Source organism: Panthera onca, chromosome C1 (assembly GCF_046562875.1).
Source record: "Panthera onca isolate mPanOnc1 chromosome C1, mPanOnc1 haplotype 2, whole genome shotgun sequence".
Taxonomy (NCBI): domain Eukaryota; kingdom Metazoa; phylum Chordata; class Mammalia; order Carnivora; family Felidae; genus Panthera; species Panthera onca.
Window position 1 is genome coordinate 185,226,537 of NC_138346.1, and position 23,575 is coordinate 185,250,111.

The 23,575-nt window shown below is 37.4% G+C and overlaps 1 protein-coding gene and 1 non-coding gene across 8 annotated transcripts in view; one reads left to right on the top strand and one right to left on the bottom strand.

Moving 5' to 3' along the window:
• The window catches only part of MAST2 (microtubule associated serine/threonine kinase 2), a 220,508-nt gene that overhangs the window by 87,262 nt on the left and 109,671 nt on the right, over window positions 1-23,575 (bottom strand). For 2 of the 7 annotated variants that reach the window (XM_078451967.2, XM_060625592.3), the window contains one exon: window positions 10,890-11,084. The exons of 3 other annotated variants lie outside the window; for them this stretch is intronic. In XM_078451967.2, coding sequence (XP_078308093.2) covers window positions 10,890-11,084 — 195 coding nt within the window. Of the gene's footprint in view, window positions 1-10,889; window positions 11,085-13,825; window positions 14,359-23,575 lie in introns of those variants that run through there. 2 more of the 7 variants (XM_060625594.3, XM_078451970.2) reach the window with 2 other exon arrangements.
• LOC132673985 (U6 spliceosomal RNA) lies at window positions 18,096-18,201 on the top strand. The gene has a single exon (XR_009608314.2). It is a non-coding gene; the product is annotated as a U6 spliceosomal RNA (small nuclear RNA).

Consider the following 23,575-nt stretch of genomic DNA (forward strand, 5'->3'; position numbering starts at 1 on the left):
CAATAAGACAAAATATCTAGTGCAGGTAAGGATGTAGAAAAACAACCCCTCAAATATCGCTGGTGGGAATATAAAATGATATAGCCACTGCAGAAAACAGTTTGGAGGTTCTTAAAAAGTTAAGTATAAATTTACCATACAACACAATTTCATTCCTAGGATTCTGTCCAAGAGAAATGAAAACATACATCCACACAATGACATGTATGCAAATGTTCATAGCAATATTTACACCTAATAGTCCCAAACTAGAAACAATCCAAATGTCCATCAACTGGTGAATGGATTAACAAAACGTGGTCTACCCATACAATGAAACATTATTCAGGAATAAAAAAGAATGAACTACTGATGTGTGCTACAACAAATAAGCCTCAAAAAAATTATGCTAAAAGAAAGAAACCAGAAACAAACTACAAAGTATATGATTCCACTTACATGAAATGTTCAGAAACAGCAAATTTATACAGCCAAAATCAAATCAGTGGTTGCCTAAGGTAAGTGGTTGCCTAGGAGAAACAGTACAGTGGTACAATGGGCACAAGGAAACTCTTTGGGTTAAGGAAATATTCTAAATTTAGATTATGGTGATAGCTGCACAATTTTACAAATTTGACAAAAACTGATGAGGTTTTTTGGGGTGATGGGGGTTGGTTCTTGACAAGAGCTAGGCCTCCAGTATCCTGTGAGTCTTCTTTAGCATATGAAAATCTCATTGGAAACTTCCCTCCACTTTACCTTCCCAAATCCCAAATATATAACCAGTCTCTCCACAGGGTCCAAGTCAGCTCTTCCTGCCCACAGGTCCTCTCCCTGTGCTTTAATAAAATCACCTTTTTGCACCAATGATGTCTTCAAGAATTCTTTCTTGACCATCAGCTCCGAACCACCCCACCTCTGTCACCCCAGAACCTCATCAAAAACCACTGGATAACTTGGAATTGGTGAATTTTACAGTATATAAACTGTATCTCAGTAAACTTTTTTTTTTTTTTTTTGATTATACAGGCATCTAAGACTATATCTTATGTACTTAGTGGACCTAAGAATCCTCCTTCCTCCTCTTCTTTCCTGAATAATTCAGTCTAGAAGCCATTAGATTATTATGATGATGGCCAAGTGGTTGGAGGGTTGGGGGAAGAAGGCACTCACACATGCATATTACATATATACACATTCTCTAGGAACAGTGAACCCAAATATCAGCAACCATGCCTATCACCCATATCTTGGCTTTTAAATACCATTCTCCACTAAAAGGAACCATGTTCTTTGGAGAAATGGCTAATACAAGGGCTAGAGCAGGGAAGATACAAAATAAGCCATCCAGGAATGTCTTACAGAGCCAGAAAATTAGGAAGTTCTCAAAGAATGGTGGGGAAATGTTAAAAAAAAAAAAAAAAAAAAAGCAGCAGCAGCAGCCACCAGCATAAGAGACTCCTCTTGACTAAATATGGTACAATTTGAATATCAAAATATATAATGTTATTAACAGATTACAACCCACTAAATAAAATAAGAGCCCATTGAATTCATGCTGATACGAGAGAAAAAATGAACAGGGAGAAGAAAAAGCTTTTCTTTACAGTGCAGTGCCAACAGACGAGTGCAGAAAAAATGATGGAATTTGAAAAATACCATTTGGCAACCAGCATAGAATAATAATTCAGCCAAGAAACATCAATGAATGCTAAAAATAGTGAGTTAAAATTTGATGAGAAGTGGGGTAGTTACATAATTTCAAGAAATTTCCCTCAAAATACTTGTTAATTAGAGAGGGGAAAAAAATAATCTTAGAGCAGAGAAACTAGCAGATCAAGTGATCAAGGTTAATTTCACAGTAATGGGATATAATGAAAGCCTGTATCACCTGATAGGATGCAACAAGAAGAACACACCATCCTTTTTCAGGAACCGTAATATTTCTGCCAAAGATGCTGGAGGTGACCAGAATTTGCCACCCCAAAATACGCTACGTTGGCAAAAGGATTTTTTGAAGCCAAAGGCAACTGAGAATCAAAAGAAAAGGAAAGAATTCTCTGTCCTCTCATTATCTGCCTGAAACCAGGCAAATTTCCCTTTGAGGAATGTGTCCCTCTGTACCTGGGAGAGAAGAGCTACAATGTGTTTGCATAAACATAAACACTGCATAATGTTCCATTAGTTCCTTCACATATTTCCTATTATTCCCTACAATTTATCATGCCTTAAAGCCCAAATCGTCTTTCCTTTGTAAAAGGATACGTAAGCTTCTGAGTCTAACCAGTTCTTTGAGTTACATTTCTTTTCTGTGAATTCCTATCTGTGTAAATATTGATAAAAATTGTATGCCTTTCCTCCTATTAATCTTTCCTTTGTCAGTTTAAGTCACAGGCCCACAGGCACTGAACTAAAAGGGTAGAACAAAAGTTTTTCCTAACAATGCATAACCTGAGCCGAAATCAAGAGTTGGATGCTCAAGTGACTGAGCCACCGAGGTGCCCCTGAAATTATTTTTTTTTTTAATAGCTGCTAACCTCCAGAGCAATCACCTGAAATGTTATCAGAATGGCTGTAATAGAAATGAATAAGGCTGAAGGCTGAAAGCTTACTGGATAAACAGCATTCTCTCTCACTCCACCATGTGCTGGGAACTTTCCTACTGCCAATTTGGGCCTATTCTCCCACTCAGAGTATCTAGTATACAGTTGAATGAAATAATGGATGATTCCACCTTAATTTCCTAGGACAGGAAAACTAATTCCCTCCACATAAGATTGGGAAATACATTCTTTATCCTTAAGGAACAATTTAATATGACTTTTTAGTTAGCTACTTTGAGATACTATTTCTCACCCATCAGATTGGAAGTAATTCAGAAGCTTGATAATCTATTCAGTTGGCAGGGCTGTGAGCAAATACAGTAGTCCCCCTGCTTTTTAATTTTTAATTTCTTTTTATTTTTAATTGAAGTATAATTGACATACAACAGAAGTCCCCACTTATCGGAAATTTTGGTCTTGGTAGTTTCAGTTACCCATAGTCGGGAAGGCATAACGTCAGAAGGTCAGTAGTACTTAATGCTACATCATAGTGCCTGTATCATTCACCTCACTTCAGCTCATCATGTAGACATGTTATTATCTCACATCATCACAAGAAGAGTGAGGACAAGATATTTGAGAGACCACAGTCACATAACTTTTATTACAGTATATTGTCATAACTGTTCTATTATTAGTTATTGCTGTTAATTTCTTACTGTGCCAAATTTATAAATTAAACTTTATCACTGGTATGTACATATAGGAAAAGACAGCATACACATGGCTGGGTACTATCCATGGTTTCAGGCATTTGGTGGGTCCCCTGCAAATAAGAGGAGACTACTGTAGACATTATCTTATACCCACTGGTGGAAATACATAATGATATAACCACTATTTTGGGAAACTGGACAATAGCTAATAAAACTACATATGCATTTATTCTTTGACTCAGCATCCGCAATTCTAGGAATTTATCCTGAAGGCAAACCATGAAAATTAACTCTTCTATGCTTGATAACTCTATTTATCTGATAAATCATTGAAAATTATTTGTGTCCAGAACTCTCCAGTTCCAAACCTCCTATCTACCAAGACAAAAGAAGGGATTGACCTGAGCCCCTATGACAATCAGGATTGGCATTGGTTTCTCTTCCTGTAGCATCCAGGGACAAGAAAGAGAAGCTGTTGCAAGAGCCCCTCCTAAAGAACCCTAAGAAATAACATTTATCTTTGCAATTGCCTGGGCTGTTGGGTTCTTGCCATCTGGATCAGTTCTCACCTCTCGGAGCACCTATGTAACAAGGGTCTACATAAATGGTGTCCCAGGATGACTACTAGGAGCCAAAAGAGGAAGCCAAGGTTTTCTTCAGTTTAGCAATCAGTTAGCAGCTACTTAAATGGCAAGCTCCAAGGGTCTTTACACACACAAAAATCTTCTGTCGCACTACTCTGGGTATAGAATCTTCACTACAAAGGAGTAGTTACCAGGTTTGAAACAAGACAAAGAAACTGGTGACACTGAGGCATCAGGATGAAGGCCCAGGAAAGAATCTAGCTAAACTGACTCAAGAGTAAGGGTAACAAATAGATAACAAGGGGGAAATTCCTTTTGTGTAAGTATTGTAGCTAATAAATGGAAAGGGAATGGGAATATCAACTTTTTTTTGCAAACTTTTAATAAAATAACGGGTCTAAGGTGACAATTATTAATGGCCAATACTATCAAAACATGGGAAAGAGTTCAACCTGCCTCCTGACAATTGTACACTGCAAACCAACTACTAAGTATTCTTCTCTGCCCCCCCCCCCCCAAATCAAACTAGAATCAGATCAAGCCACCAGTTTATGAGAAACACAGAGGTCATAAGAACTATGTTAAATAACCACTCAGGGATGCAATGAGCAAAATTCAGAATGTAGGAAAAGTCTATAAGAACAAATATTTACAGATAAAATGATACAGTCTGGGATTTGCTTTAAAATAATCAGGTTGGGGGGAATAGGCAGAGATGCAGAAGAGATAATATACTGACCATGAGCTGGTAAGTAGACACTCAAGATAGAAATACTCTTTGTATTTTGTAATGTTTCTGAGAGTTTCTATAATACAACATTTAAAAAAGAGTTTTTTAGTGAACAAAATTTTCCTACTTCCAGAAACAGAAATGCCATTTAGAAACCTTCAGCTTCTTGAAGTTGAACAATCCAAGAACAAGCCTGTGGCATCTTGCCAAATAGAACTATACGTTTATTCAGAGTTACCTGTAGCCAGGATCTATGAAAAATTCTCTGCTATACAAAGTTTCCTGAGGTTAAGTCACAGCTAGTATTCTTCCTTACTTTACCTTTCTATTTAAAAAGCAAAAGAACACGGGCTGTGACTCCATCAGTTAAGTGTCCAACTCTTGATATCGGCTCAGGTTGTGATCTCTCAGTGGTGGGATAGAGCCCATGTCAGGCTCTATGCTGAGTGTGGAGTCTGCTTGGGATTCTCTCTCCCTCACTCTCTCTGCTCTTCCCCCGCTCGCATGTGTGCATCTGCACGCGTGGCTCTCTCTCTCAAAATAAACATTTAAGGGGCGCCTGGGTGGCGCAGTCGGTTAGGCCTCCAACTTCAGCCAGGTCACGATCTCGCGGTCCGTGAGTTCGAGCCCCGCGTCGGGCTCTGGGCCGATGGCTCGGAGCCTGGAGCCTGTTTCCGATTCTGTGTCTCCCTCTCTCTCTGCCCCTCCCCCGTTCATGCTCTGTCTCTCTCTGTCCCAAAAATAAATAAAAAAACGTTGAAAAAAAATTTTTAAAAAAATAAAAATAAAAAAAAAAATAAACATTTAAAAAAAAAAAGAAAACAAACAAAAAAAAGCACTTTCCCTTTCTTAATCGGAGAATCCTATTTCCTGACGATACTCTCAAGCTGTTCTTTCCCTTACCTATGAGGAGAGGGAAAATGAAACACTTTAAACCTAGTTTAATGAATTTTCCTCACTGTCAAAAATAGCCCAAAAAGAGTTTTTCTCATTTTAGTCCACATCCTGCTGCACCCCAACTGGCCAATTTTTAGTAGCAAATAGTGAAACCGCATGTGAGGGCAGAAGAGCACCCAGCTGCCAGTAACAAAGCTTCCGTGGGCAGGACATTATGATAAGTGATACCTAGAGCTATCCAAGGGAAAATAAGAATATGAGAAAACGAACAGAAGCAACATGAAGTGTGGGGATCAGCAACATGTGAGTTTTCCAACAAAAACAGCAACACAGTAACTGTTATAGCAGCCTGAGTATTCTCAACAATTTTACATGTATTGACTCATCTAATCCTTACAGCAACCCCTGAAGGGCTATTTTTATCCCCATTTTAATGATGTAGAAAACTGAGGCAAAAAGAAGTGAAGTAATTTGACCACAACAGGGCCAGGATAAGAACAAGTTCTAGAGATGTTCCTCTTTTAGAGTCACTTTGAAAAGCAGTTGTTTAAAAAAAGACAGACAAGGAAAGCAGGTGTTGGTAAAATGAAAATAGTGCTTTCTCTTTGGCAGGAAACAATCTTGACACTACCAAAAAGGGGTTTCAAAGGCTGCCTAGTCTTGGAGGAAGTCCAAAAGAACACCTGTCCTTTGCTGTAAAAGTCTACAAAAAGCCTCTCACACATGTGACACAGGAGGGGTCAGAGGGCTGAATTAGTACCAGCTGCAAACTTCAGCAGTGAATTTGTTTGCTGAAGATGTTTAAGTGAAGGCTGAATAGCTTTTTACTAGACACTGTATAAAAAAGAATTCCTTACCCTATGACCCAGCAATAGCACGGCTAGGAATTTACCCAAGGATATAGGAGTGCTGATGCATAGGGGCACATGTACCCCAATGTTTACAGCAGCACTTTCAACAATAGCCAAATTATGGAAAGGGCCTAAATGTCCATCAACAGACGAATGGATGAAGATGTGGTTTATACATACAATGGAATACTACTTGGCAATGAGAAAGAATGAAATCTGGGTATTTGCAGCAACATGGATGGAACTGGAAGATATTATGCTAAGTGAAGTAAGTCAGTCAGAGAAAGAAAGATACCATATGTTTTCACTCATATGTGGATCTTGAGAAACTTAACAGAAGACCATGGAAGAGGGAAAGGGGGGGGAGTTACAGAGAGGGAGGGAGGCAAACCGTAAGAGACTCTTAAATACTGAGAACAAACTGAGTATTGATGGGGGGGTGAGGGGGAGGGGAAAGTGGGTGATGGGCACTGACGAGGGCACTTGTTGGGATGAGCACTGGATGTTGTATGGAAACCAATTTGACAATAAATTATATTAAAAAAAATAAAATTAAAAAAAAAATTCCTATACAGTAGGGAGTGGACTAGAGCTAGAACCCTTCCAATATAAACTCTAATAAGGAGTTCTTGCTGCAAACCCTCCCAACTACAGGGCTGACAAAGTCTATGGCAGTTTAAAACTGAATCAAAATAGGGGCGCCTGGGTGGCGCAGTCGGTTAAGCGTCCGACTTCAGCCAGGTCACGATCTCGCGGTCCGTGAGTTCGAGCCCCGCGTCAGGCTCTGGGCTGATGGCTCGGAGCCTGGAGCCTGTTTCCGATTCTGTGTCTCCCTCTCTCTCTGCCCCTCCTCCGTTCATGCTCTGTCTCTCTCTGTCCCAAAAATAAATTAAAAACGTTGAAAAAAAAAATTTAAAAAAAAAAAAAAAACTGAATCAAAATATAAACCATTCTATGTTTCAAGAAGTTGCCAACACCAAATTCTTATCCCCAGGAGGTCTAGCTGGGCCAGGGAATAGCCAAAAACACAATTGCCTTTTCTCTCTTCAGGGATACCAGTTACACCATAGACCGTATCTAGCATCCCTTCAAATCAGGTTATGTCAACAATGCAATACCCATGTCTGAATGCCAATCAATAGGCTGGAATCATATTCTTGGAAGATGTACAAGATAACTAAAGGTTATAGGGTAAGGGCGCCTGGGTGGCTCAGTCAGTTAAGCATCTGACTCTTGATTTCAGTTCACGATCTCACAGTTCATGAGATCGATCCCTGCACTGGACTCCACACTGACAGAGTAGAGCCTACTTGGGATTCTCTCTCCTCTCTCTGCCCCTCCCTTGCTCTCTCTCTCTCAAAATAAACTTTAAAATAAAGTTACAGGTTAATTAATTCAACCCAAATCATGATCATATTTATTATGCCTCTTAAGGTTGATCAGACCCATCTAAGACATTTAAGAGCCACCATCAAGCTTGCCTAAAACAGACCCATCCATCCTTTCCTATCAAGGAACAAACAGAAATGTAGTATACAGTTAGAGTAGGCATCATTTTAAAACTGTGCTGTAATTGTTCTTCAAATTATTATGGGCAATAATTTGTAAGGTCCTAAGCACATCACTAAGATGCAGTCAATAAGGAAGGTTAAGATTCTGAGCAGGGCCTGTTCTAACAACCAAGCAAAAGGATACTATTTTCTAGGACTTTAGGCCATGCAGCCAAAAGCCTCAAAGGGCTATATTAGTTTGCTAGTGCTACCACAACTAAGTCCCATAGACTAGGTGGCTCAAACAAAAGACATTTTTTGCCTCACAGTTCTGGAGATTGGAAGGTGTCGGTAGGGTGGGTTTCTTCTACGGCCTCACTCCCTGGCTTGTAAATGGCTGTCTTCTCTATGTCTGTGTCCTAAATCCCTCTTTACAGGGCACCACTTGTATTAGGACCCACCCCAATGACCTCATTTAACCTGTAAAGACCGTATCTCCAAATACACTCACATTACAGGTACTAGGGGTTTTAACTTCCACGAATGAATTTTAGGGGGACACAACTCAATCCATAACAATAGTTATATTCCACGGGAATAAAAGAGAACTCAATATGGCCACTGCAAAAGAGTTCCCTCTCTCTTGTGTCATCCCTTTTTATTATTTTTTAAAGAGATTTTATTGTTCAATAATCTCTAAATCCAACATGGGGCTGGAACCCACAACCCTGAGATCGAGAGTCACACGCTCCACTGACTGAGCCAGCCAGGCACCCTTTGGGTCATCTATTTTTAGAGGTCAAATTCACTGCCAGTAGCTCTCAATTTTTAGTTCCTCACATTGTTTACTAGAATCATTTTTCTCTTCTTTCAACTTGTATTTTCTCAGTTGCTCAATAACAGTGATGTTCAACAGACTTATCTACATGGTAATGATTTGTACAATTTACGTGCATCGCTGTGTTCACTAAGCACTGATTCTGTGCTAGACTTTGAATGTGAATAGAGAGAACAAAACTAAGTTAGTGGATGACAGCAATGAGCAGGGGTAAAAGATAAAAGTGAGTAAAATAAGCCTAAAAGAGGAAAGAAGGTAATAAAGACAAGGGGCCTGGAAGTGACAGTGGACTATGAAATACCAATTCCCACCCCCAGTATGGGAATATTTAGTAAAGAATGTTATGAATATGTCATTTTGGGAAGAGAAAACCTGGGGCTGCAAAATAATTTAGGTTCAGAATATACTATATTACTCAAACGAAGTATCTTAGATGCAAAAACAGAATACTTTTTTTTTTTCCTAACAAAAAGCTTAACAAATACCTATTGATCAAACACACTTTCCTTCTTGAAAAATTATGATTGGTTTCAAAGATACCTCTCTCTTGATTCTTCTCATTTCTAAAAAGCCACTCCTTTTCAGTCCCTCCGCTGCTAGTTCCTCATCTCCCCAATCTCTCAAAGTCAGATGGCCCCAGGGCTCAATCCTCTGACATTTCTTCCTTATCAATAGACACTCATTGGATGATCTCATAAATCTAATCATTTGTTTCACTTATACACTGATAATTCCTTATAAATCTTCAACCCAGACTTCACCTATCTTTAACTGAATGTCTACTTAGCTATTCTTACAGTTTCTCAGTCTCAGTTCACGGTTCTTCCAGTTTCCTAGCTGCTCAACCTCAAATTCTCAGTCATCCTTCACTCATCTTTTTATCAAACTCTGCATCTAATCCATCAACAAATCCTATAGATTTTACCTCCAAAATATATCCTCAAATCTGACCACTTCTTACCACCTGTACCACCGTAGGTTCAAACAACCATTGTGTCTTACCTAGAATGTACAGTAGCCTTACTTACTTACTTACTTACTTACTTGCTTACTTACTGAGAAGGAGACACACAGTGTGAGTAGGGGTGGGGCAGAGAGAGAGGGAGAAAGAGAGAGAATCTCAAGCAGGCTCCATACTGTTAGTGGAGAGCCTGATGCAGGGTTTGAACTCATGAATTGTGAGATCATGACCTGAGCCAAAATCAAAGAGTCCGGCACTTAACCAACTGAGCCACCCAGGCACCCCAGGTACCCTTCTAACTATAGCCACAGGGATCCTTTGGATTTAAGTCAGATCATAACATGTTCCTGCTTCAAACCCTCCAACAGCTTCTTATGTCATTCAACATAAAAACAAAAGTCCCAGTAATGGATTTAAAGCTCTACTCCATTTGGCTTCTCACGTATGTCTCAGACTTCATTTCCCACTTTTTACCTCTTAACTCATTCCACATGAGCCTCACTGGATTCTGTGGAAGAACACATGAAGCAAGCTCTTAGGTCAGGTCTCTGGCACTTACTGTTGCCTCTGTCTGAAACACTCTTCCTTCAGATATCTCTAATTCTAGCTCTGTGACTGTCCTTCAGGTCTTTGCTCATATGTCAACTTATGAGTGAGGACCCTCCCTGACTATCTTATATAAAATGTCAACCCCTATGCCTCACATTCCCTATTCTCCTCATCCTGTTTCTCCATATCACATATGTCCATCTGTTATATATTCATTCATTCATTTGTCTCCCTCCACTAGAATCTAAGTTCCTCGGAGGGCAGGTATTTTACCTCTTTGTGTTCATTCTTCTGTTCTTCATGCCTAAAACACCATCCAGCACATAGTATTACTCAAATGCTGATTATACGAAAAGACAGAAAGAACTGAAGAGAAGAAGGTTATTTTCAGCAATATGAAGAAATCATTTAACCTACTTAAGAATCAAGTTTTCCTGTTGTATAAAATGTGGCATTTGGACTAGCTAACCTTTAGAGAGCTCTAGCATTCTGCCATGCTATGCTTCTCCTATGGAGGGGTCAGAGGGCTGTCCAATAGTCACAATGGGCACATAACTGTCTTAACTACTGATATGCTATATTACTTTCTCTTGAATTTTGAATACAGCAGAAATCTCTGAAATTCCTCTTACTCTTCTCTGTGACTTTTATTCTGTTTCTTCCCATCATTAAGGAGAAAGGTCTGGGTTTTTACCTACTTGGCCAAAAGCAATCACTAAGGCCACACTCACATCACAGCAGGTTTCCTTACCTCCACAGCAGTGGGCGGCTGGAACAGGGACTGCCAGGACTGCTGTGAACTTGTGGGTTCAGGAAAAAGGCAAGAGGAGAAGTAGCCAAAGCACAATCAGCACTAAATGGGATTTTAGTGAAGTAAAGAGCTGGAGCCGATGTGGGTGAAAACATGTGCTGGTTTACTTCAGATCCTCGGCAAAGAGTAGAGATTCTGACAAGGTACCACAGTAGAAAAAAGAAGGGTCAGGGATAATTTCTCAACGAAAAAGAAATATATTCAAAGTGGGTTAGTTTAGGCAAAAGGCTCAAAAATAGTGGTCAAAAATCATTCTCACATATCATACCTCAGTGTAGTGTTGGCACAGAATGACCATTGAGACTAAAACTTAATCCACAGAATTAAAACCAAAAATTTAAGCTTTGGGTATTCAAAGTATTTAGAATTGGCTTCTGGAAATATATTATAAGTTTACTACAAATCATCAATTAGCAAGAAGTAATATTTTATGTTCAATGACTAAAACTTCCTAGAGAAATGTGTATGTCCGTAAAAGTAAAACATTAATAGTTCATAAATTAGATTATCTCTACCATAACACCAATTTATTTAGCTAATTCTTGACTAATGAGTACATTAAATAACATCATTTAATTCTGTACAATAAATTTTGCTTCTATTTAAATTTTAGTATTTTAGTTTACTTTTTTCCCCTAAAAACAACCTAGCCCTCTTGATGTGTTAAGTCTTAACGAAGACTATTAAGTAAATAACCTCATTAGACTGAAAACAGATGGTAAATATGGATTTCTACTTTGTTGATCATTGATTGATATGTCACAGATGATGAAAAATAATTGACAGATGCACAGCATTTAATTTGCTATAGTAGGAGCATGGCTTTCCATACAAACACCATATTTAGCCACAACATTTCAAAGATTTTTTAAAAACTTAGGTATCACACAAGCACCTGTTTAAAAATGTTAGTTGCCTATGTTGTTACTACTGGCTATTTGAATATGGTGACATTTTACTTGTTTTAATTACATATATTCAAAGGAAATATTTACTACTAATTATTCCTGTAGCTGGCTTCAGCATATTTCTCAGATGAGTACACAAAAAGAGGATACAAAATGATAATGTAGAAGGCAGAAAATTATTTAAAATTACCGGTGTGCACAAATTTCCACAAACTCAACATATTAATAAAAATTACAAGAAGTAGAAATATTAATTTTGGATTAATTCCTCACTTTCAAAAAGAATTTTCACTTTTCTAAGGAACTATTTCAAAACTCAACTTCCTAGTGTATACAAGCTACAGCTAATTAGAACATACAATAAGACAGTTCTTATTGGGGCACCTTGGTGGCTCAGTCAGTTAAGCATCCGACTTTAGCTCAGATCATGATCTCACAGTTCATGGGTTTGTGAGTTCAAGCCCTGCATCAGGCTCTCTGCTGTCAGCACAGAGCCCACTTCAGATCCCCTGTCCCGCTTTCTCTCTCTCTCAAAAATAAATAAAAACATTTTAAAAACTATTTTGGAAAAGACAGTTCTTATTAACCTAAATAATATTGCTTATGGAGTTATAAATCTTATCACATAAAATGAGGCTTAGTCATGTTGATGAATATATAATCAAGATTATAAATCTATGAAAACCAAATCTCATTCTCTACTGGCTAGTAATTAACACTCTGCAAACTGGTTATACACTGAGGCTAGAGTTTAAAAAGGATTGTTTGAAAAAGGAAAGGTGATTTAGAAACTACTTACTAGCTCCTCAGGGGGAATTTTCCTAAGTTAAATTCAAAATCACTAATGATTACCAATAGCAGTGCACCAACAACATTTGGAGAGCATGATTCTGACCACTTATGTTTTCTTAAACTACAAGCTTAATTTTAAAAATTTAAAGTTTTACTAACAAGTCCTTTTTACTTTAAATGATACTTTAGTTCATGAAGCTTCTTTTTTATGGTCTTTAACTTTTAGTCTAAGTAGGAGAATAAACCATTTTAAAAACATATGCCAATCCTTCTAATTATATATTTCAAACAAGTCCAGTCTTCCAAGGTCTTGTTGAATCATTAATTCAATCAATGAGCATCCACTAACACAGAAGGCAATGATCCAAAGAAAGCCCACTGAAGAAGTATGTCTATTTAAGTATACCACACTAACTCCAGGTAAACACTAACATTCAGGGGAAGAAAATCTGAAGTGCATTCCCTCCACCCTGTGAGTTACACAAAGGCAGTTTAAGACAGATCAATGAATGAAATGGATTCTAGGACACTTCATTCCCTGGTTCCCTAATTTGCTGATCAATTCGCTCTGCATTTCTTCATTAAATAAGCCTGAGCAGCTCTTGGAAAAGCTACCCTGAAATGGAAGCCTTCTTCCATTGCCCAGCTTTGAAATCCTTATCTAAGTATTCTTCTATTTCTATTTTATTTCTATATTGGCCAACACAAATAAAATTAGGTCACACCTGAAAGGACTCAGGCTTGGATCTGCAAGGGCAGATCTGAGGTCCTGAGCTGACAGGCCAGGGGCAGAAATACAATACCCTCTCTAGTCCAAGGAGAAGATACTTTCACTTCCATTTGTTTCCCACATTCATGGAGCTTGTATAGGCAGCTTTGACAGTAAATTTAAATACACATTTGCTTTCAAGGCAGGAAAAAAGATCTTAATCATTAACCCAGTTCCCCAGGTACCTAAGCACCCCTAAAATGATATCTAACTCAATTTACAGAACTAGAAGCTCCATGGGCCCCTGCCAGGGACCAGTGTTTTGACCTTGAATTTATGAAGCCAGCCCAGCCCTCTTGGCATCTCCAAAGCAGAGTCTTTATCCAAGCAAATGAAAGTGTGTTAGTTGGCATTAGTTCTTTTCCTGACATGTGCCAGTTTCCACTCAGAGACCCCAGCCTCCTTACTGAATCCGCAGACATGGTGCTCCCAGTCTCTCTCTCCTTCGTTTCATCATTTTCCTGGCTACTCAAGCTTTTGCCCTCTCACACTCGGGAGTCTTGGCAGGAAGTTCTCTCACACAAGGGGTATGCAGTCTATAAGCCAAAGGAAACTTACAAAGGTTTCCCAAACTTAAGAGAAAAATTAAAGCACTGTTCTTCTAAAACATAATATTCAGAATCCCCCCACCCCACCCCCACTGCAAAAGACTTAAGAGCCCAGGAGGCAGCAATGAGGCACAGTGAGGAGTCCCAGATCCCAAATGAATCAGCTGTCCTCTGATCTGCCTGACATCATTCACACTCCGCCTGTAACAAATCAGAGCGTCAGAGAGCACCTTGTTCCTCCCCAGTGACAAGCACCAAACTCCCTCCCCCACAAGTCAGTTGCAACCTCCAACCCTGAGGCCTGGTAGCAGTGAAGACTCTGGCAAAACTGTAAATACCAACTTGAAAACTCACACTGTGACAGAAATGCCATTAACTCTGGTGGTGTGGGCCACTATAGAACAGCTGTTGCAGTGGGCGGTGGGTTGGAAGAAAGAATATTAAGATCCCAAATTGGTAAATTAAGGAGCTAAGAATACATGGGCATTTCTGCAACATTATTCATTCCCAAGCACAGGTCAGGTGAAGTATTATAGACTTAATGTTAGGACTCAAAGCATAGCCATTACTCAAATTCTGAATTTGACCAATTTAAATAAACTCTGTACTCCCTCCATAAACAAAGTTTAGCATCATTTTTAATTCAATTTCTATTACTCTCTAATCACTTGAATAAGTTTGTGGTGAGAAAAGCCATAGGAAGCTAAGAAAATAAGTCCAGAAAGTATTGGTTTAATTTCAACCAGTAACTATTAATAAAATCATTTGCATGGCAGATGTTACACAAGACATTAAGGTAAGCTACAGAAGAGCTCTAAAGAAGTGTAAGCTATTTAACCTTGTATGCTTTGTTTTCCCTATCTGTAGAATGCAAATAATTAAGGTACCTATCTATAGATTGTGGTGAAGATTAATATATGTAAAACAGAAAAGTGCCTAGCACAGAAGTGCTACAGAACCGTTAGCTATTATTATAGGTCTTGCCTTCAAGGAGCTAGCTCCCATTGTAGAGGAGATCAGCCCAGACACACAAAAAACCATCTGACAAAAACAGCCTGGCCTGAAGAAAGCCAAGTGCTCAGGTAAAGCCAAGTGATCAAGCAGAGCTAAACAACAACAGCTAAGGGAGCCAGAGTAAGCAAAAGTCTTGGTCCCCTGCTTCAGAGCACCTGCCAACTCATTTATCTAGATGACAAAGTATGTCAAACTGTTTTTCTAGGGTAACATTCAAAGGATTAATTCATACCCCAACCAATACTTTTCAGCTGCAGGTCACAACTCTTTATTAACTCATAAAATCATTTCAGGAAGTCAGGACCAACATTTTCTTAAAAGGAAAACAGAATGAAATAGAATAGAAAATATCAGAGTGCTTTACACAGAACTGTTTTATGAAATATGCATGTTTGTGACATCTATTACTGGTAATACATATAAATATACAAGGGCAAACACATGTGATGGGCTGCAATATAAAATCTATTTGTTATTAAGGGTCAGAGTAGGGGCGCCTGGGGGGCTCAGTAGGTTAAGCATCTGACTTCGGCTCAGGTCATGATCTCATGGTTTGTTAGTTTGAATCCTGCCTCAGGCTCTGTGTCCATAGCTCAGAGCCTCAAGCCTGCTACAGACTCTGTGTCTCCCTCTCTCTCTCTCTCTGCCCCTCCCTTGCTTCAATCTCTCTCTGTCTCTCTCTCTCTCTCTGCCCCTCCCTTGCTTCAATCTCTCTCTCTCTCTCTCCCTCAAAAATAGAGTTTATTAAAAAATTTTTTTTAAAAAAAGGGGGTCAGAGTCTACAAAATTTGAAAGCCACTGTTCTAATTACCCAAGCAAACTCGCCCCCACCTAGTAGCTACAGACACTCACTCTTCCTTCCATGTACTAGTCCATCACTTGGCTCTCACAGCTCCTATTTCAGAATCCCCTGTTCTCTAGAAGTCCTAATGAAAATGGAAACACTCTGAAATCTACAACCTCTCAACAAGTAATTATCAGGGTCAGTCACAAAAGCCCACACTCCCACAACTAAGAAACCAACCATGGTCTATCCCCATCTCAGGTTAAGTTAAGGCCAGCCTTAAGTTTAATCAACATTGTCCAGTCTCTAATACCCAAGCCCATGCTCCTGAACAATAATAATAGTAATATATAATGATGACATAACAGCAACGAACATTTACACATTTGTAAGTACTTACTATGTACTAGACTCTATTCTAAGCACACTACACATAATACCCAGGTAGTCCTCATCACAGTCCTATAATATATGCGCTATTATTATTCTCATTATTAAAAAAAAAAAAAAAGGCGGCAGCACGAGGATGTTAAAATCATGCCAGTGGTAAAGCAGAAAGTACCCTTTCTTCAATATATTTGCACCTAGTTACCCTACATATGAACTATGTATGCTAGCCAGAAGTATTCCTGTCTTCAGCCAAGTTGGTGAACTGAGGTAATCTCTAGAATCAATGTAATGAACCATTGTGCTATAAATACCTTTCAGCAGATGATTCTGACAACAGCAGCAAATACACTTCTCTCTAGCCTGCTGTGCAATAATAAATTGGGAGAGGAGGCAGAGCATGGAGCTCCTTAAATATTTGATTTTTAGAGAATGGGAGTCATATTTTATGTCCTTCATCTAACCCAAAGAAAGCATCACTCTTACTCCCAGAGTTTAACATCCCCACACAAAGCACTTTCTTTAAACTTACTGGCATTATAATACATGTGTGCCAATATTCCTGTGGCTGTGTCAGCACTAGGAGGGCTTAACATTTCCCTGGGACTGGATAGCATTCAACAATTTGAGGTATGGAAGATTAAACATCTGCTTTTTCTTATTTGTTCACAACTATTTATCAACTGCATTACTATCCTTAGGCCAGGCAAGAAGGGTCTCTGCCACAGGCTTCTCACTTTAGCAGTTCTGCAAAATAACAAATACACAAAAATAAATTCATTAAAGAAATGGGTTGCTTCTATCACACTTGTGACTTAGAATTCTGTACTGACAAAGTAGAACCCTAAAAATCCATTCTCATGACTTACACTATTCAAACCTCAGGAAAACAGTTGCCCACATGTTTCTTCCTTTGTATTTTTTAAGAAGACAACCATGTCAGATTGCTGTTATGGACTGTGAAACTGCAAACTTCAGAAAGAATTCTGCTGAGATTATAAAGTATCTGAACAGCAAAGGGCCTTAGAAGTAAGCAAAAAGACAAATTAATTAACCTGTCAAATCCTTCCTCCTCTCAGATAACATGAATAAAATAGATTTCTTGTCTAATCCAAGTATGGTTCTAAATACAACCCAACAACTATTTACTTAATTTCTTTCTGTTCCAATTCATGGTTCTAAAGATATTTATCATTTACCTCAGTATTCATAACAGAGCACATGGCAGCTGAGGAACATTTTGCAGAATTAAGGAATTCATATCACCAGTAAGTTTATTTATGTGCAGGTCTAGACATAACATATGTTAAGGCCAAAGGCTAATTTTTAATGGTGATAATTGTATAGTTAATGCTAAAATTAAAATGTTATCTATAAAAATATATACTTAGGAGCACCTGGGTGGCTCATCAGTTAAGTGTCCAACTCTTGATTTTGGCTCAGGTCATATCTCATGATTCATGAGTTCGAGCCCCATGTCAGGCACTGATGGCACGTAGCCTGCTTGGGATTCTCTCTCTCACTCTCCCTCTGACTTTCTCTCTCTCAAAAATAAATAAACATTAAAAAAAAAAAATACATACTCAGATGTATCCAGAAATCACAAAATTTTTAAATTTTTTTAATGTTTATTTATTTTTGAGTGAGAGACAGAATGTGAGCAGGGGAAGGGCAGAGAGAGAGAGACACACAGAATCGGAAGCAGGCTCTAGGCTCCAAGCTGTCAGCACAGAGCCCAATGCGGGGCTCAAACTCACGAAATGTGAGATCATGACCTGAGCTGAAGTCAGACATTTAACCGACTGAGCCACCCAGGTACCCCGAAATCACAACATTCTTAAATTTAGGGTAAATAATTTAAAATACTTAAAAACAAAATAATTTTAAAAGCATGAAAATGTTCAATTTTTTACTTTATATTTTTATAAAAATATATTCAAACTTGTGCTCACTTTGGCAACACATATACTAAAACTGGAATGATAGAGAGAAGATTAGCTGGCCCCTGGGCAAGGATGACACACAAGTTCAGGAAGCATTCCATATTTTTATAGTTTGCAATATATTTTTGAAAACTATAAAATATACGTATTCAAACTTGATACTCTCTGAATACAATTACATTTTCTTTTTAAATCCTATAGATCATTATAATAATGAGTACAAGATATAATCATGACAGAGATAGAAAAAGCAGGAAAGTAGAACTTAAGAAATAAAAAATCTACAAATAAGTTGTACTGCTTAAATTAAAAAACAAAATTAACGAAAGTGAACAGACTTCACTGCACACAGAAGGCACACATACAATTATTAGCACTAAAGAAAAGATTGAATAAACAGGAAATAAGCCATCATAGTCAAAGAACAGAAGTAAATGCCAATATAGATGCATGTATAATTGTTCTTAATATTATTTATCTAATGTTTAGCCAAGTAGAAAGGTGTTTTTTTTTTCCTCCTGTGGTTTAACAGCAATGTGATCACAGAAAATAGAGAAAAACTTACAGGTTTAATGTAAATTATTTTGAAATTTGAAGCTAAAATGACTAAAGATTTAAGCTGGTTGAAAAATGATGAAACAAATGGTCACTAGCAAGACTGAATAAAGACTGAAATGATTAATTTTACTGGAAAAAGAAAAATCATACCTAACTTAAAAAAAAAAAAAAAATATATATATATATATATATATAGAGAGAGAGAGAGAGAGAGAGAGAGAGAGAGATTATAACAGGGACAAAAGTCATGTTAAACAACTTTGTTATATGTAATAAGTTATCTAAGGAGGAAAATGACAAAGTAGAAATGACACTTTCATTAACTTGAAACAAAATACAGGTTCTCACTTATGAGAGACCTAAGAAAAAACTCTCAATTTTAGGCATTAAGACTGTCAAACTTTCACCTGCAACTATGAGAGTTATGGAAACAAAAGTAGCTAGTCTGCTACAAAGCCCCATAAAACTAGACAAACTGTATGAAGGAGAACAAAACTAGCTATTCTGCTACAAAGCCCCATAAAACTAGACAAAGTATACGAAGCAGTAGTTTTCAGGCACTGGGAAAAGGCAACACAAAAATGCAAACCCAGAAAAAGGGGAAACATCCCAGGCTGAGAAGGCACCAGTTAGAATGCCGGGTAGCTAATCAAACATACATTGAACATACATCAAGAAAGACCACAGGCTAGACCATAAAAGAAATCTCAAGAAATTTCAAAAGACTGAAATCCTATAAAGTATGTTATCTGAACACAACAGAATTCAAAATCAATTACAATTTTTACATAATTCCCCAACATCTGGAAATTAAACCACACTTCTAAATATGCTATTGATCAAAGGTGAAATGACAAAGGAAATTAGAAAATAATTTAGATTAATTTAAAATGAATACACAACATATCAAACTTTATAGTATGCAGTTAAAGGAGCACTTAGAAGGAAATTATAGCTTTAAATGCTTACATTAAAATGCTTACACTAGGGGCGCCTGGGTGGCTCAGTCGGTTAAGCGTCCGACTTCGGCTCAGGTCATGATCTCACGGTCCGTGAGTTCGAGCTCCGCGTCGGGCTCTGTGCTGACAGCTCAGAGCCTGGAGCCTGTTTCGGATTCTGTGTCTCCCTCTCTCTCTGACCCTCCCCCGTTCATGCTCTGTCTCTCTCTGTCTCAAAAATAAACGTTAAAAAAAATTTTTTTTTTAATAAAAAAAATAAAAAATAAAATGCTTACACTAATTTATGCCTCTAGATTAAAAACTGAAAAAAGAAAAGCCAATTAAAATTTAAAAATCAAAATATAAGAATACATACAAGTAAAGGCAGAAATCAATGACTAAAACACTGTCTGTCAACTACATCTCAATTAAAAAAAAAGGGGGGGGGGGCAGGAACAGAAGAGCCCTGTCATGAGGTCTAGAGGCAGCCTCAATGGTTTAGGACATGCTTCTAAAAGGAAATCAATGACAGAAAAGAAAAAATAGAAAAAATTAACAAAGCCAAAAGTGGGTTCTTTGAAAATATTAATAAAATTAATAAAAATCCTAGTAAGACAGAGGCACCCAGCTGGCTCAGTCAGTTTAGAGCCTGTGACTCTTGATTTTGGGGTCGTGAGTTCAAGCCCCACATTGGATGTAGAGTTTACTCTAAAAAAAAAAAAAAAAAAATTCCTAGTAAGACAAATCAAGAAGCAAAGGAGAGAAAACACAAATTACCATTCTTAGGAATAAAAGATGGGCTATCGCAACACTTCAACAGACAATAAAAGAATGAGAATACCAGGAACAACTTATGCCAATAACATAAATTAAAAACCTCAAGGGGCACCTTGGTGGCTCAGTCGGTTAAGTGTCCGACTTCAGCTCAGGTTGTGATCTCACAGTCTGTGGGTTCGAGCCCGGCATCGGGTTCTGTGCTGACAGCTCAGAGCCTGGAGCCTGCTTTGGATGCTCTGTCTCCCTCTGTCTCTCTGCCCCTCCCCTGCTCACACTCTCTCTCAAAAATAAATAAACATTAAAAATTAAAAAAGAAAAACTCAAAAAATATCTTACCAAAATTGACTTAAGATATGGACAAAATGAATTATGTTAAGTGACATAAGCCAGACATAAAAGGCCAAATATTGTGTGATTCTACTCACATGAAGTACCTGTAATAGGTGAATACATAGAGACAGAAAGTACAATAGAGCCACCAGAAGCTGGGAAAGCCTTATTTCTTAAAGGCTACAGAGTTTATACTTGGGGTGATGAAAAAGTTTAGAAATATAATGGTGATAGTTGCACAACATTGTGAATAAACTTAATGCCATTAAATTGTATACTTGAGAATGTGTATAATTAAATGTTATATGTATTTTATCACAATTTTTAAAGTTAAAAATAATTCAAAAGGGACTAAGACCCAATGTAAAAGCTAAAATTACAGAACTTCTAGAAGAAAACACTGGAGAAAATCTTCATGATCTCAGGACAGGCAAGGATTTCTTGGATGTACATAGGATGAATATTCACAAATTGAACTCACAAAACAATAAAAATTCACAAGCTGAACAATATAAAAATTAAGACCTTTTGCTCTTTGAGAGCACCGAATCCTAACCACTAGACCACCAGGGAGGTTGACCTTTTGCTCTTTGAAAGTTACTGTTGCAAATATTTTTCAAAGGAAAAAGGCAAGCCATAGACGGAGGAATACAGTCACAATGTATCTGACAAAAGATCTATACCTGGAATGTATAAACATCTCTTAGTAATAATAATAAACTAAACAATTCATTTTAAGTGAGCAAATGACTAGAGCACACATTTCACAAAAGAAGATATACAAATAGCCAATTTGTACATGAGAAACATGCTCAACATCATTTTTCATCTGGCAAATACAAGTTAAAACTACAGTGAGATACCACTACCCACCCACTAGAATGACTAAAATTTAAAGTCTGACCATAACAAGTGTTAGTATGGATGTAGGCCAACTAGAACTCTCAATATCACTAGAGGGAGTATAAAATGATACAACCATTTTTGGAGAATTATGTAATTCTCCAAAGAGAATTTGGAGAACACTCCAAAGAGTGTTTAAGTTTACAAACTTAAACACTTAACATTTACCATTTGATGGGGAGACAAAAACGAAAGAAATCTGTTTAGCAGTTTGGCTCTTTCACCTTTTAAAAGATTAAAAATAATTTAGTCAAAAGAATTTCCACATACCAGATATAATGAAACTGACATTGCAATATACAGAAATTAAAGCAAGAAAATGTAATAAGTACATCTGTATCATGTATTCATTTTCTATCGAATAACATATTATCACAAATATAGCCACTTTAAACAAACTAATTAATTTCAGTTTTTGTGAATCAAAAATTTAAGCACAGCTTAGCTAGGTCCTCTGCTTAGGGTCTCACAAAGTGAGACATTCACAGTGTTGCCTAGGTTGTGTTTTCATAAGGGAGGCTAGGCTGGGGAAGAGTCCACTTCTAAGCCCAGTATTGTAATTGGCTGAATTCATTTCCTTGTGGTTGTAAAACTGAGGGCCCTAGCTGCTTGCTGGATATCAACTGAAAGCCACCTCACCTCCTAGAAGCTACCGCAGTTCCTTGCCACATGGGCTTTTCCAACATAGCTACCTACTTCATCAAACAAGTACAGTCTCTATGGTGAGCCTACTAACTACAGAGTCTTACATACCATAAAATAGTCAAAGGAGTGATATCTCATCACCTGTACTATGTCCTGTTGTTCTGTTAGAAGCAAGTCAAAGGTAGTGTCCACATTCAAAGGGAGGAGCAACACACAAATGTGTGAACACCCAGAGGAGAAGGAAACCATGGGGGCCACCTTAGATTATGTTCACCATACATGACTATAAAGAAGAGTCACTGCCAAATAATCCTAAGCTGATCTCTATAGACTACTTTGGTACCAGTAACATATTAAGATTTAGTATGAACATACTGCTATTGTTGCTTTTGTTTATAATATCCCAGCACTGAAAAGATTAAAGAAGACCTTAACAAATGTTATAAGGCCCTAGACATTGCTTTTAAGAAATGGTGAAATTGCAATAAAAGTGACAGTAATTTATAAGGTGATATTACAACATTGTGCAATATCTTCCATGATGACCATTATTTATGAAATTCCATCACAAAGTTTATGTGCAAAATTCATGGTTCATCTGCAGCAGAATAAACACCCTCTAAATAGAACTTATTTTTTAATAATGTTAAGAAATAAAAGGCCTCAAAGTTAATTTGGCACTGTTATCAAGATAACACAATTTTTAAAATTTTAATATATCTTATTTAATGTAATATAGTATACTCAAAATATAATTTCAATATATAATATAAAATATTGATGAATTATTTAACATTTTTTCCTAGTTTTATTGAGATATAATTGACATAAAGATAATACCATTTATTTTAAACAATCTTAATTACAACATAGTGATTTTGCTGAAATAAAGCCAAGGAAAAGTATAGGCATTTTAACAATTTATGAATTGCTTGCCTTTACTTTATTGCTCAAACAGATGAGTATCAATATGGGGACAATATTAATGAAATTATGATCCTTGATATTTTGCCAACTTTCAATCATAAATATTGATAATGGAAAAAATTGATAACTGGTTATAACATCTGATCCCCTCATTAATGATGAGGCTTTTTTTTTTTTTAATCTTTAAATGTTTTCATTTTATATCTAGATAAGAGTCATGATTTTCTTTTTTGGAAAATTACCTGTTAAACAGTACTGCAAGTACTCCACCAAAATGCCCAATGGATTCACCTCACAGAGCCACAGATGAGAAGTGTACCTCATGTGGGCTGCCCACACATATCTTTTCTTAACTTCTAAAGGTAAATTTTAAGTGGCAATCTGAACTTTGTTGACTCTCTAC